The following is a 12,786-nucleotide window of genomic DNA, read 5'->3' as shown; positions in this document are numbered from 1 at the left end:
TCCAAATTTTGTCTGACTCATAATTCAGCATGCATTCCTCCCGCTAAGCTCCAGGGTGTAAAATTTTATGGATGAAGAAACCGAGGCTCAAAGACGTCCCTGGCCATCAGAGCCACATGGTTCACTGCCCAGTATTGGAAAAAGCGGAGGCGATGGCTTTGGCTGCGTGGAGGAGAGGGCCTTGGCTTGGGCAGATCTGAGTTTGCGCAGAGCTACATGGGTCTAGTTTGCAAATCCCCTTGCTGGTTCGGGGCTAGCCCAGGTTCTTCGAGGACAGGCTCCGCCCAAAGGAGCCTGCCAGAGTTGGTGGGGTCCCGAGCCCCGGGGCGGGCGCGGGAATCGTGTCCGTAGCGTGGCTGCAAGATCTTTAGCTGTAAGGGGCACCCGGGGTGGGTGGTTGAGGCCGGCGCGTGGCGGGCGGGGCACGGGTGGCGTGGGGCGGAGCCTGCCGCGGGCGGTGCTGTCCCGGGGCTCCGGGCCGCGGTGGCCGCTACCGGAGGCAGCTGGAGAGAGCGGGCGCAGAGAAGGTAGAACCTCCCCGACCCCCGCCTGGGCTCTGACTGTCTCAGAACAGCGGACCCTAAGGCGAATTCCTGGGGAGGGGGTCTGGTCCCTGGGACTCCGAGTCCCATCACCCGGGCGAGGGCTTGTGCCAAGATTCCTATTAAGTCACATAGTGAAATTGGAAAACATACCCGGGACCTCCCTGCACGCCGGCGCAGCCGGCTCTTCCCTGAGGGGCTTCGGGAAGATGCGACCAGACGCCAGTACTCTGGGAAGGCAGGGATAGGGTGTCCGGGAGGGATGCGGATGAGTGCTCTTTGCACAACTCAATCTGTTGTGAGAGGTTGAGGGAAAAGACACCTGTTGGGATGGGTTGGGGGGGGGGCGGGATGCCGTGAAAACCCTGGCATTCTGACAGGACAGCATCTCTCCTCTGCTAGCCCAGCCCTTACTAACTCTCCCTCCACCCGTCCACTCCGCATTGGCTAATTTGCTTGAGGTGAGCCTGGGGTGAAGGGGTTAGCTCCCTGCAAGTCACTTTCCTTGGTGTCACTGGCCCACAAGGGGGTGTGACCAGGAGCAGCATAGGTTTGTGCTCAGCCAGGGTCCACCGTGACTTCAGGATGCCCACTTCCAACCTGTCTTCCTCACCCTGGGCGTGGAGAAAGGACAAACATACATTTGTGCGGTGTGTGTGTGGGGGGGGGGTGTCGGCTCCTGCTCCCCTGTTCAGGGGAGGGTGGGGTGGACTTTTCCAGAGAGGGAGCCAGGACTGGCCCTGGCCCTGGCCCCAGGAGTTCTCGTCACCCCCCACCCCTCACTTCTCCAGAGAGCTGCCAAAACCAGCTCAGGACAGGATTATGTGTACTGGGTAGACCATGGAGAGGTATCAGGGACAGACTGGAGGAGCAGAGAGGCGCCGAGGGAGGTGGAGAGGGGACCAGCATCAGACAGGTTGTGTCCATCACCCTTTTACCCCTGTCCTTCCAGCCTCACTGGGCAAGCAGAGGGCTGATGAGTGGGTTGAACACGGCCACTCGTCCATCAGGGAAGTCGTGGACTCAGTGGCTGGCCCAACCAGGGGAAGAAGGACATGGTGCCTTTTACCTCCTCCCTAGCTCCAAGAACTCAGCTCAGCCCATTTGGTCTCCTCAAATTCCCAAGCCCTGGGGTCCCAGGGAGGGGGAGCAGGACCTAGCTTTGCCTCCCCCACCCCCACCCCCCGTCCTTTGCATGCCCTGAGCTGGCCTACTTTGGCCAGCGATCCTTGGATTCTCATGGTGCCATTCAAAGGCGCAGAAACAGTGTTTTTCCTGGAAAGCAGAACTTAGATGGGATGAGGATGTGGGTAGGCGGGGCCTCAAAGAGCAGGCAGGGATTAGAGGATGGGGGTAGGGAGGGACAAGATTTGAGGACAGGTATGAAGACCCCTGCTACCCACTGTTTACAGCTAGACTTAAGGGTGGACTTTCCAGGGATACGGGAGGGAGAGCCTGGCAAGCATGGGCTGCTATGGCTACATCTCTCCTTCTTAGGTGTCCCAGTTTGGCTGAGCATTGTAAGGAAAAAAAAAAAAAAAGCAGAAAACTAGTTGTACATGAGCTAAGTCACCCTGAGCCAGTGCCTTGTGGATGCTGGCACTCATGGGGAGGATAAGTCACTGCCTCTTCTCAGGAGATGAAGCCATTAACCCATTTAGTTTATCCCTTGGACAAAAAAAATGCCCGGGGCAGCCCATATGAGCCTGGTCCTCCATAAGGAGCTTAGTTAAAGGAAAAGAAACAAATGCTCTTGGGTTCTGTCAGGGGGAGGAGGTTGGTTTTCCTTTTTTGTTGTTTGTTTGTTTGTTTGTTTTGAGATAGAGGTCCCATATCACCCAGGCTGAACCCCTTGAACTCCATCCCAACTGTGGGATTAAGGCTTGTGACCCCACCCCTGGTACCAGGAGGCCTCTGGCTGGCCCCTCATGGGTGACTGGCATAGCCTGCCTCCTCTAGGCCCTAGAGCTCTAGGAGAAAGAAGCTCTGGCCCAAGCTGCCTATGCACAACCCCCACTCAGCCTCCAGAGGAGCTAAGTCCATCTTGGGCCATAGGGAGGAGATTAAACTGAACTGAGAGGCTGAGGTCAGACCCCCACCCTCTAGCAGATGACAAAGACAACGTCCCTTCTTGCTCCCACCCTTAGGTCCTAAAGGGGTGGACCGTTCCTCCCCCACCCCTCCAGGCTGTTGGTGTTGTGCTGAGACAGCCCTTCAGTCCCCCCAGATAGCTGGAGGGGTAACGCCATGCTCCTCCCTCCTCAGAGCACCCTCCGAGCCCCGATGCCAGAGTAGCGACCCTGTCCCCTGCTTCCCAGCCCAGGGGCAGTCACGGGAAGAGCAATGGAGTCTTGGCTGGGCAGGTAAGAAAGAGGGGTAGCAGTGGAAAGGACCAGCTCTGTCTCCGTTAGGGCAGGGAAGGGGCGGAGAGTGAGGTGCACACCTGTAACTCAAGCAGAGGCAGGTGGATGCCTGTGAGTTTGAGGCCAACCTGGCCTACAGAGTGAGTTCCAGGACATTCAGAAATCAGAACTGTTACACAGAGAAACCCTGTCTCAACACACGTACACACACACACACACACACACACACACACACACAGGACACACGAGAGAGAGAGAGAGAGAGAGAGAGAGAGAGAGAGAGAGAGAGAGAGAGAGAGAGAGAGAGAGAGNNGAGAGAGAGAGAGAGAGAGAGAGAGAGAGAGAGAGAGAGAGAGGGAAAGCACACAGGAAGGGACTGTGGACTGTTGGAAGGGGTCTGGCAAGTGACAAGGGACGTCTGCTTCCTGAGAAGCTGGCAACCAGGATGTGGAGAGCCTGGGTGGGGGCAGGCAATGTCGTAACACCTCTGGCTCTCTCTGATGTCCCCCACCCCCTCGGTGTGCAGGCTCTGGCTGTGTATAATGCTGCTGCTCCTGCCTCTCCCTCAGCTCTGCCAGGATCAGGAGGTGAGCCCGGGACAAGTGAGCCACTGCTACCCTGCCCAGGGTCCCTCCACTGTGCCCTGGCCTCCCCTGTAGGGTGGCTTCACATTCCCACTGGGAGACTTCGGCCCCTTGTATCAGGTTTGGCCCACCCAGACTGACTCCCTCTCTTAGTCTAATAACTTAGAAAAGGCTGGAGTTTGGCCCTACCTGTAAATGTGACCTTGGACAACGAATAACCCTTGAACCTTGAGACACTAATTCTGACCTTCTCCCCTCTGTAGCTGTTTGGACCTTCTCATCAGCTGCCATCAGAGGAGGGCCAGGTCTCTGAGGGCCTCTGGGGACCTTGGGGTCGATGGGCTTCCTGCTCCCAGCCCTGTGGGGTGGGGGTGCAGCGCAGGAGCCGAACATGTGAACTGCACTCAGCCCTGCCCCTCCCTCCCCGACCCCCAAGACATCCAGAAGCCCACCGGCCCCGGGGCCAGGGCTCCAGACCCCAGACTCCACGGGATCCCCAGTCTCTGTATAGGCCACAGCTTCGGGGAAGGGGTGGCCCTCTTCGAGCTCCTGCTTCTCAAGTGGGGAGAGAGGAGACCCAGGAGCCTCAAGGGGCCCAGAGGTGAGGCTCTGAGGGCAGAGCAGAACAGGGGGTAATGGAAAGGCGCTTCCGCGCTGCAGGCCAGTCTTTCAGGAAGCAGACTAGGGAGACAGGCTAAGAGATGACTAAGTCTACACATCCTCCTAGGTTCCGGGTTCGAGACCCCATCAAGCCGGGGATGTTCGGTTATGGGAGAGTGCCTTTTGCCTTGCCTCTGCACCGGAGCCGCAGGCATCCTCACAGACCCGGGCAACCCAAGAAGTCTTCTACAGGGGAAGGGACGATGGTTCCATCCCAGCCTCCAAGCACAGAGCTGGCCTCTGAAAAGCACGGCCCTCACATGCAGCCCCCTGAACCCCATTCTCACTCAGCTGAAACTCCAAGGTCTGGAAGTGCTCAGACAGAAGTGCTCCCCAGAACTAGTTCTGCTCCTTCCTACACAGGGGTCCCTGCACCTACCTCCTCCTTTGGAGACAGTAGGTCTTTCCAGGGATCCCTTGGGCCAGGAATGCCACCTTCCCCCGGAAGTTGGAGCAGTCCCCAGGGAGCAGAGCGACACCCACCTCGTTTCTCTCCTGTCTCCCGGAGCCAGCAGAGCAGGAGGCACTGGAGACCTCCAGGTCCTCACAGGTCCCCAGATGGCTGGCTGCCCCTGACAAGAGACTCCAGCCCACTCTGGAGCGTCTTTGCTCCCAGTAGCCCTGCTCCAAACTGTTCTGGGGAAAGTGAACAGATGCGAGCCTGCAGCCAGGAGGTGAGTTCTTCTCCCGGTTTTGTGGCCTAGGCGTTCACTGTTCCCTGACCTGGGTCCTCATCTTGCCAGACCAGGACTGGAGGATGGAGGTTCTGACTTCAGGGCGGGAGCCTTGATGTTCTTCTATGGAGCTGACCGACCAGTTCCCAAATCCTAGTCTGGCTGTGGCCCACATCCCAGATTTCTCCTGCAGCTCTGACTCCTGTGTATCTGTCTTCTCAGCCTTGCCCCCCTGAGCAGCCAGACCCCAGGGCCCTACAGTGTGCCGCCTTTGACTCCCAGGAATTCATGGGCCAGCTGTACCAGTGGGAGCCCTTCACTGAAGGTGCGGTTTCTAGCCTGTCCCCCCCCCCCCAAGGACCGACTCAGGTTTGGGTGGCCCCTCTCACCCTTCTGTTGTCTTACTTTTCAGGTCACACCAGACACTTAGCCCAGATCTAAGGAAGGGAGGGGTTTTCGGGAAGTGATGGGTGGATGGTCAGGACTGGAAGCAGGCTGGGAGAGGGAGCTGTCTAGAGAGGCTCTTTCCGGCAGGGGGCGTGACTGTGACCTGTTCACTGGTTCCAGCAGGACACTGTTGCTCCCAAGTTACTATCCACTGGGACTTGTGGCTATGCCAACTCCACACCAAGACAAACCTTCATGAGCTATGAACTCATGATCATACGTGTCAGAAACCCTTTTGAGGAATGGTAGGCTTGGCTCAGTGGGTAAGGAAGCTTGTCTCAAGCCTGGTGACCTGAGTTTGATCTCCAGAATCTGCTCCTGCAAGATGACCTCTTTCTCCCACCTGAACACCCCAATCCTATACAAAACAACAAAAATCTTTGATGTCCAGCTGCCAAACTTATCCTTTTTTAGGAGGACGAAATGGGAGAATCAGTCAAATTCTTTTTTTTTTTTTTTCTTCCGAGACAGGGTTTCTCTGTGTAGCCCTGGCTGTCCTGGAACTCACTCTGTAGACCAGGCTGGCCTCGAACTCAGAAATCTGCCTGCCTCTGCCTCCCAAGTGCTGGGATTAAAGGCGTGCACACCACACCCGGCATCAGTCAAATTCTTAAACCACATAGCATAACAAAAACATAAGACATAAAATCATAAGCGTGGGAAGCTGCCCCATATGTAAAGGCTGTCAGGGCTCTGGGGGGCGTCTTCCTCAAGGGAACCCAGCTAACTAGCCTGTGTCTCCTCCTATAGTTCAGGGCTCCCAGCGCTGTGAACTGAACTGCCGCCCCCGTGGCTTCCGATTCTATGTCCGGCACACTGAAAAGGTGCAGGATGGAACCCTGTGTCAGCCTGGATCCCTAGACATCTGTGTGGCTGGACGCTGCCTGGTGAGGGAGGGCAGGGTGTTGGTTTGTACATGTGCACCTACACACACACACACACACATACACAGACACACACATACACACACACACACATACACACACATACACACACACATACACACACACACATACACACACACATACACACACACACATACACACACACATATACACACACATACACATACACACACATACACACACACTCGTTTAATTGCCACAAGAGTGAAAACACCAGACTGAGGTGGCCAAAGGGAAAGTTTCTGCTGCCCAGTAAGGGTGAGTTGTAGACAGGATCCCACCAGACTTGGCTAAAGCTCCTCCAGACGTAGTGGAGAGGAAGGAGTTCAGAGACTACTGACTTGAAGCACAAAGAGGGTGGCAGGCAGGGGTGAGCTGAGGGCCCTGGGTGGAGCGGAGCCAGGTGTGAGGGATGCCTGGCGTCTGTGTGGCCCCTGCCTCACCTCACTCTCCCCAGAGCCCTGGCTGTGATGGGGTCCTTGGCTCTGGCAGGCGTCCGGATGGCTGCGGAGTCTGTGGGGGTGATGGTTCTACCTGCCGCCTGGTTTCGGGGAATCTCACTGACCGAGGGGGCCCCTTGGGCTATCAGAAGATCCTGTGGATCCCGGCCGGGGCCTCCCACCTTCACATTTCCCAGTTGCGACCCAGTTCCAATTACCTCGGTGAGAAAGAGGACCTCGGTCCTAAGCCCCAGTCTATCCTTTTTCTTTGATCTGCCTACTACACACCCTCTTCAGCCAAACGAAAGGCAAAACAGGAAGAGGCTGGAGCCTTCTCCTAAGCCGGATGGAGGGTGAGGAGGGTGGATGGTCGAGGTCTTTGGGCACAAAGGCTTCAGAAGAGGGTACCACTATCACTCAGCTCAGACATCTGTCTTTCAGCACTCCGAGGGCCTGGGGGCCGCTCCATTATCAATGGGAACTGGGCTGTGGATCCTCCAGGGTCCTATACAGCCATCGGGACTGTCTTCCAGTATAACCGTCCTCCACGGGAAGAAGGCAAGGGGGAGAGTCTGTCAGCAGAAGGCCCTACCACTCAGCCTGTGGACGTCTATGTGAGCTGGGGCAGGTGCTAAATCCTTAGGGAGGGAGGGAGGGCCCTTAGGGCAGAGGAGTGTAGATCTAGTCTAGCGTATGCCCTTCTTGTTACCCCAAACCATTATGATCTTCCCTTCAGATGATCTTTCAAGAGGACAACCCAGGTGTTTTTTATCAGTATGTCATCTCTTCCCCTCCTGCAGTCCTAGAGAGTCCTTCCACAAAGCCTCCAGCCCTTCAGCCTCAGCCTGGTAAAACTAGGATCCCCAGACCCAGAAGAGGAGGGTGAGGCAAGGACGGAGCTCCAGGGTAGCAGGGAGGCATCTAATCTGGTCCCTGGACTTCCCTGCAGAGATGCTGAGGGGGGAGCCCCTACTCCCCTCAGCCCCCCGCCCAGTCCGGGCACCAGGCACCCTCCAGCGTCAGGTGCGGATTCCCCAAGTGCCTCCTCCGACTCGTGTCAGGACAGCCATGGGGTCTTCTGCTGGATACTGGAAACAAGTGGGGCACTCTGAGTGTTCAGCATCCTGTGGCAAAGGTGAGGTTCCACACCTCAGCCCAAATCCCTGTTCTCTATTTATCTATACAGATTCTGTATCCTGGACCACGGGTCTACATTGGACCCTATGTCTGGGACTTCATTGAAACGGGGCTCTGAGCCTTCCTGCCTCCCCTGGCTGCCCTCTTACTCCCTTCAGGTGTTTGGCACCCCATTTTCCTCTGCATTTCCCGTGAGTCAGGAGAGGAGTTGGATGAACAGAGCTGTGCTGTGGGGGCCAGACCCCCAGCTTCCCCTGAACCCTGCCATGGACCCCCGTGTCCTCCATAGTGAGTACGGCCCACAGGGAGGGCTGGCCCCGCCCTTGCTCCCTGCCCTCGGTTCTTACAGCACCTGGGTGCAGGAAGAGTAGATTAGAAAGGTTCACGCCCCGTAGACAGTAAGGAAACCGTGGCAGCCTCCTTCCCAGCTAGAAATGCAGATGCCAAGTGTGAAATATGACTCCTCTCCTATGCGGGTCCCAGTCTGTCACACCCCCACACGTCTCCACCCATCTTTCCCTCTCCCTCACCCACAGCTGGGAGGCTGGCGAGTGGACATCCTGCAGCCGATCCTGTGGCCCTGGCACCCAGCACCGCCAGCTACTCTGCAGACAGGAATTTGGAGGTGGTGGCTCCTCGGTACCTCCAGAGCGCTGTGGACATCTCCCCCGGCCCAATATCACCCAGTCTTGTCAGCTGCACCTCTGTGGCCACTGGGAGATTAGCTCCCCCTGGAGCCAGGTGAGGAGGACCCTTGAGAAGTAGGCTCCAAAGAATTTCCACCTTTTCTTCTTTGTCATCAGAAACTTTACAAACAAGACCTCTATGGAACCTAGTATCAGACAGACGCACCAGGATTGGCAGCCTGGAGGCCCTTGCTCAGCTCTCCCAGTCTGTAAAACTCTGGTTCTGTAGAAGCAAGGCTGGAAGATGGCTGACGCCCAGCCTCGGGTCTCTCATCCTTCAGTGCTCTGTGCGCTGCGGTCGTGGTCAGAGGAGCCGGCAAGTACGGTGTGTTGGCAGTAATGGTGATGAGGTGAACAAGCAGGAGTGTGCTTCCGGGCCCCCGCCGCCCCCGAGCAGAGAGGCCTGTGACATGGGCCCCTGCACCACAGCCTGGTTCTACAGTGACTGGAGTTCCAAGGTGGGTCCTACACTCCTGGCAAATCTGCCTTCCCTGGTGACTGTACCCCAGGCCAGGCTGTCACACCCTGTCCAACACAGCCTTGATAAACTTTGTTCTTGACCTAGCCTAGGAATTCAGAGTTAAATGGGAAAAACTTACATTCACACCCATCATTTTAGTACTTGGGAGGCTGGGCCAGCCTGGGCTACATAGTGAGTTCCAGGTCATACGAGCAGCAGTAGAACTTTTTTGTTCTGTTTTGGTTTTTTTGAGACAGGATTTCTTTGTGAAACATGGCTGTCCTAGAACTAGCTCTATAGACCAGGCTAGCCTCAAACTCACAGAGATATACCTCCCTCTGCCTAGCAAGTGCTGGGACTAAAGGTGTGTGCTACCACCCCTTTCCCCCCTCAATCTGTCTTTTTGTTTGTTTGTTTGTTTGTTTTTTGTTTTTCGAGACAGGGTTTCTCTGTATAGCCCTGGCTGTCCTCGAACTCACTTTGTAGACCAGGCTGGCCTTGAACTCAGAAATCCGCCTGCCTCTGCCTTCCAAGTGCTGGGATTAAAGGCATGTGCCACCGCTGCCCAGCTCAATCTGTCTTTTTTAAACAAATAAACAAACAAACAGATGCAAACTGGATACGGCAGTACTTTTCATCCCAGATAAGGCAGGAGAACTCTCTGTGAGTTTGAATTCTAGGCTAGCCAGGGCTACCCTGCCTCAAAAAACCACGACCAACAAAAATCCAACCAACCAACCAACCAACCAACCAACCAACCAGACAAAAAAGAAAAAATGTGCTGGAGAGATAGCTCAGTAGTTATGGGCATTTTTGTTTTCCTAGAGGACCTGGGTTCAGTTCTCAGTACCCACATCAAGTGGCTTACAATCACTGCTAACTCCAGTTCCAGGAGATCTGGTATCCTCTTCTGGCCTCTGTGGGCATATGTGGTATACACAGACACATACACACAAAACAGCAAAGTAAAACGCAGCAGGGGACTGGCCAGATGGCTCAGTAGGTGAAACTCCTTGTGTGGTAGACCCGACGACAATCTGAGTGAGGCCCTGGATCCCATGGTGGAAAGAGAGAACCTGCCCTTGGGCCCCTGCACTCACACGCAGGCTGGACTCGAAAGCACACACCTTTAATTTCACTACGGAGGCAGAAACAGGAGGGTCTCTCTTGAGTCTGAGGCCAGCCTGGTCCATACAGCCAGCTCCAGGATGACTAGAGCTACATAGAGAGACCCTGTCTTTAAACGAATTGTACATACAGAAACAATAGGTTTCACTCAAATAAATAAATAAATAAGATATGGTGTAGCTCAGTTGGCAGTGTTTGCAAAGCTGGCATGCATGTGGCCCAACTTTTGCTCCCCAGTGTCACATAAACCAGGTGTATGACACACAGTCTTAACCCCAGCACCCAAGAGGTAGAAGCAAGAGGGTCAGAAATTTAAGTATCTCAGCTTTACACCAAGTTCAAGAACAGACTAGAACCCAGCTGTCTATCTCCTCTCCCAGGCTGGTACCCCCAGGGCTTTCTCACCTCCCAACACACAGGCTACTCTCCCTCCCTACAGTGCTCAGCCGAGTGCGGGACAGGAATCCAGAGACGCACTGTGGTCTGCCTTAGGAGTGGGGTGACCCTTCCGGGGGACCCGGAAGCAGGAAGCGCTGAGCAGGGCTGCCCTCTCAGAAGCCGCCCTCCGGATATGCGTGCCTGCAGTTTAGGGCCCTGTGAGAGGACATGGCGTTGGTTCACAGGGCCCTGGAGTGAGGTCAGCTGTGGGCCCTGAGATGCGGGACCGGAGGGAAACCAGTCCTGGTGAACCCCCACATTTTTAACTTAAGAGTGATCTCTCTTCCCCTCCCTTACACAGTGTTCCTCGGAGTGTGGGTCTGGCACACAGCACAGAGACATTATCTGTGTGTCCAAGCTGGGGGCCGAGTTCAATGTGACTTCTCCCAGCAACTGTTCCCACCTACCCAGGCCGCCTGCCCTGCAGCCCTGTCAGGGGCAGGCCTGTGAGGACAAATGGTTCTCCACTCTCTGGAGTCCGGTGAGTGCCTGGCACCCATGCCTTGCTCTCTTTGGGCCTCTAGCAAAGAGGCCTGCACTCAGCCAAGCCTCTCTCGGCCCAAGACAACCCAGTCGACCTTTTGTGTTGTCCCACTTCCCAAAGACTTGCAGGACTGGGGGACCCTCTCCATTTGGGATTTTATAATGTCCCTGGAGAATGTTCTACCACAGTCGTTCAGAGAGGAAGTGGGTGGCCCGGGGAGCAGCCCTGAGAACGTTAGACATCTGATCAGATGGCTGTGGTCTCCCCAGTGTTCTCGATCCTGCCAGGGAGGCGTGCAGACGAGGGAAGTCCAGTGCCTGAGTGGCAACCAGACTCTCAGCTCCCGATGCCCTCCTCACCTGCGACCTTCCAGGAAGCGGCCCTGCAACAGCCAACCCTGCAACCAGCAACCAGGTAAAGAGCGTCCCACCCACCCCAGTAGAGGGGATGGAGTTGGACTACGGGCAGATATGAGAAGGGCTGGTGGGAATGGATACCACGCTCCCAGAGGGAATGATGTCAGTCCAGTCTTGTGCCATTGACCTCTGTCCTCAGATGACCAATGCAAGGACAGCTCTCCACACTGCCCCCTGGTGGTACAGGCCCGGCTCTGCGTCTACCCCTACTACACAACTACCTGCTGCCGCTCTTGTGCCCATGTCCTGGAGCAGTCCCAGCTGGAACCGGCTTGAAACAGGTCCCAGAGACCCTGCCTTCGTGGTTTTCTTGTGCCACCCACCGACTAGCCCCGACTAGCCCGCTCTGTACCCTCTGGCTTTTCACCTGGTCTCAGCCTTGCCAGAGGGATCCTCCAGGGTGAAAGACCCACAGTGTGATAGCCCAAGAAGTGTACCTGGCCTGCCTGGGGGTCTGCCTTGTGTATGTTTATCACTTCCTCAAAAGCAGCTTGAGAAAGAATAGGAAGTGGGCGGTGCTTGTATCCCTCGTGCTTTTCTGGGCTGGGGAGAAAGGCGGAGAGCAAGGTTACATTTCCACACTAATCCCAGCTACGTCGTGTGTGTCCCCCAGAAGTTCCAGGTCTGTGCCCCAATCCTCGTCTCCACATCTTCTAAGTTACCCTGTTGTTCCCATCCCTGCCTTATCCAGTCTCTGTATTCCTACCTCCCTCATTAGCAGGGGCAGGGATCAGCCACTGCCACCCTACCTTACTGGGGAAGGACCACACCTCTCCAGGGCAGGGGCCACTTGTGTCGAGGGTGAAAAGGAGAAACGTCAGCATAAGACATCCTAGCCCCAGCCGCCACTTCACACTGAAAATGATGCCCACCCCAGAAGTAATTTATTTTTTATTAAAGTTGGTTGTGACATAAGAAACATGCTCTTCGTTATGTTCATGGGGACCTCACCATCCGAGCAGTGTGAGGCCAGATGTGGTGTGGGAAGAGGAGCGGCATTTAGGGATGGGAGGAAGATGTGGTCCTCATGGGCTGTGGAGTGAGCTTCAGACCTGGGGCAGTCTGGCTCAAGGGCCTAAGATCCTGTCCCACAACAGATCTGCAGATGGCTTACTGGCCACTAGAGGCCGCTACTTCTCCCAGTTTAGGAGCAGTAATGGGTGCTTGGATCCCAGCAGAGATCCTGTGGTGGGCTTTTGGGTAGGCTCTTCCTGTTGTCTCTAGGAATCCAGCAGAACTTTTCTAAGCTGGCTTGTGTGCGCGCGCGCGTGGGGCATGCATGTTGCTTTTCAGGTTCTCTCGCTCTGGCCCTGCCTCCTCCTCTTTTACCCACTTCCCTGCTAGATGCCTGCTTACTGCTTTCCATGGGTGCATGCAGTGGTGACTTTGCCCCCTCTCCTTGCTCAGCAAAATCATAGGAGC

General features: G+C 55.8%; 1 protein-coding gene across 3 annotated transcripts; it reads left to right on the top strand.

The window, feature by feature from the left end:
• Positions 1 to 332: 332 nt before the first annotated feature.
• Adamtsl4 (ADAMTS like 4) lies at positions 333 to 12,283 on the top strand. Of its 3 annotated transcripts, none has more exons than XM_029475506.1 (18): positions 333 to 373; positions 2,690 to 2,905; positions 3,432 to 3,492; positions 3,753 to 4,090; positions 4,217 to 4,823; positions 5,046 to 5,148; positions 6,021 to 6,157; positions 6,633 to 6,837; positions 7,057 to 7,229; positions 7,352 to 7,463; positions 7,565 to 7,750; positions 7,911 to 8,040; positions 8,289 to 8,493; positions 8,720 to 8,896; positions 10,466 to 10,663; positions 10,766 to 10,945; positions 11,218 to 11,362; positions 11,504 to 12,283. In XM_029475506.1, exons 2-18 carry the CDS (start codon positions 2,886 to 2,888, stop codon positions 11,638 to 11,640), a joined length of 3,114 nt encoding a protein of 1,037 aa, XP_029331366.1. In that variant the 5' UTR covers positions 333 to 373; positions 2,690 to 2,885; the 3' UTR covers positions 11,641 to 12,283. The 3 variants fall into 3 exon arrangements, with proteins under 3 accessions (XP_029331366.1, XP_021014447.1, XP_021014448.1); XM_021158788.1 differs by lacking the exon at positions 333 to 373 and adding an exon at positions 431 to 527 and having other exon boundaries at positions 2,808 to 2,905; XM_021158789.1 differs by lacking the exon at positions 333 to 373 and adding an exon at positions 431 to 527.
• Positions 12,284 to 12,786: the final 503 nt, after the last annotated feature.

The sequence above is a fragment of the Mus caroli genome, chromosome 3, assembly GCF_900094665.2.
Source record: "Mus caroli chromosome 3, CAROLI_EIJ_v1.1, whole genome shotgun sequence".
In the NCBI taxonomy this organism is placed as follows: domain Eukaryota; kingdom Metazoa; phylum Chordata; class Mammalia; order Rodentia; family Muridae; genus Mus; species Mus caroli.
Note: the sequence above shows the minus strand (reverse complement) of the source record. Positions and strands in the feature narration are given on the sequence as shown.

Bases quoted from the DNA above. Each gene is read 5' to 3' on its own strand.
- Adamtsl4 (XM_029475506.1), top strand. From the start codon at position 2,886: ATGGAGTCTTGGCTGGGCAG. The intron at 4,824-5,045 runs GTGAGTTCTTCT...CTGTCTTCTCAG, and splicing joins TGCGAGCCTGCAGCCAGGAG to CCTTGCCCCCCTGAGCAGCC. The intron at 8,897-10,465 runs GTGGGTCCTACA...CCCTCCCTACAG, and splicing joins ACAGTGACTGGAGTTCCAAG to TGCTCAGCCGAGTGCGGGAC.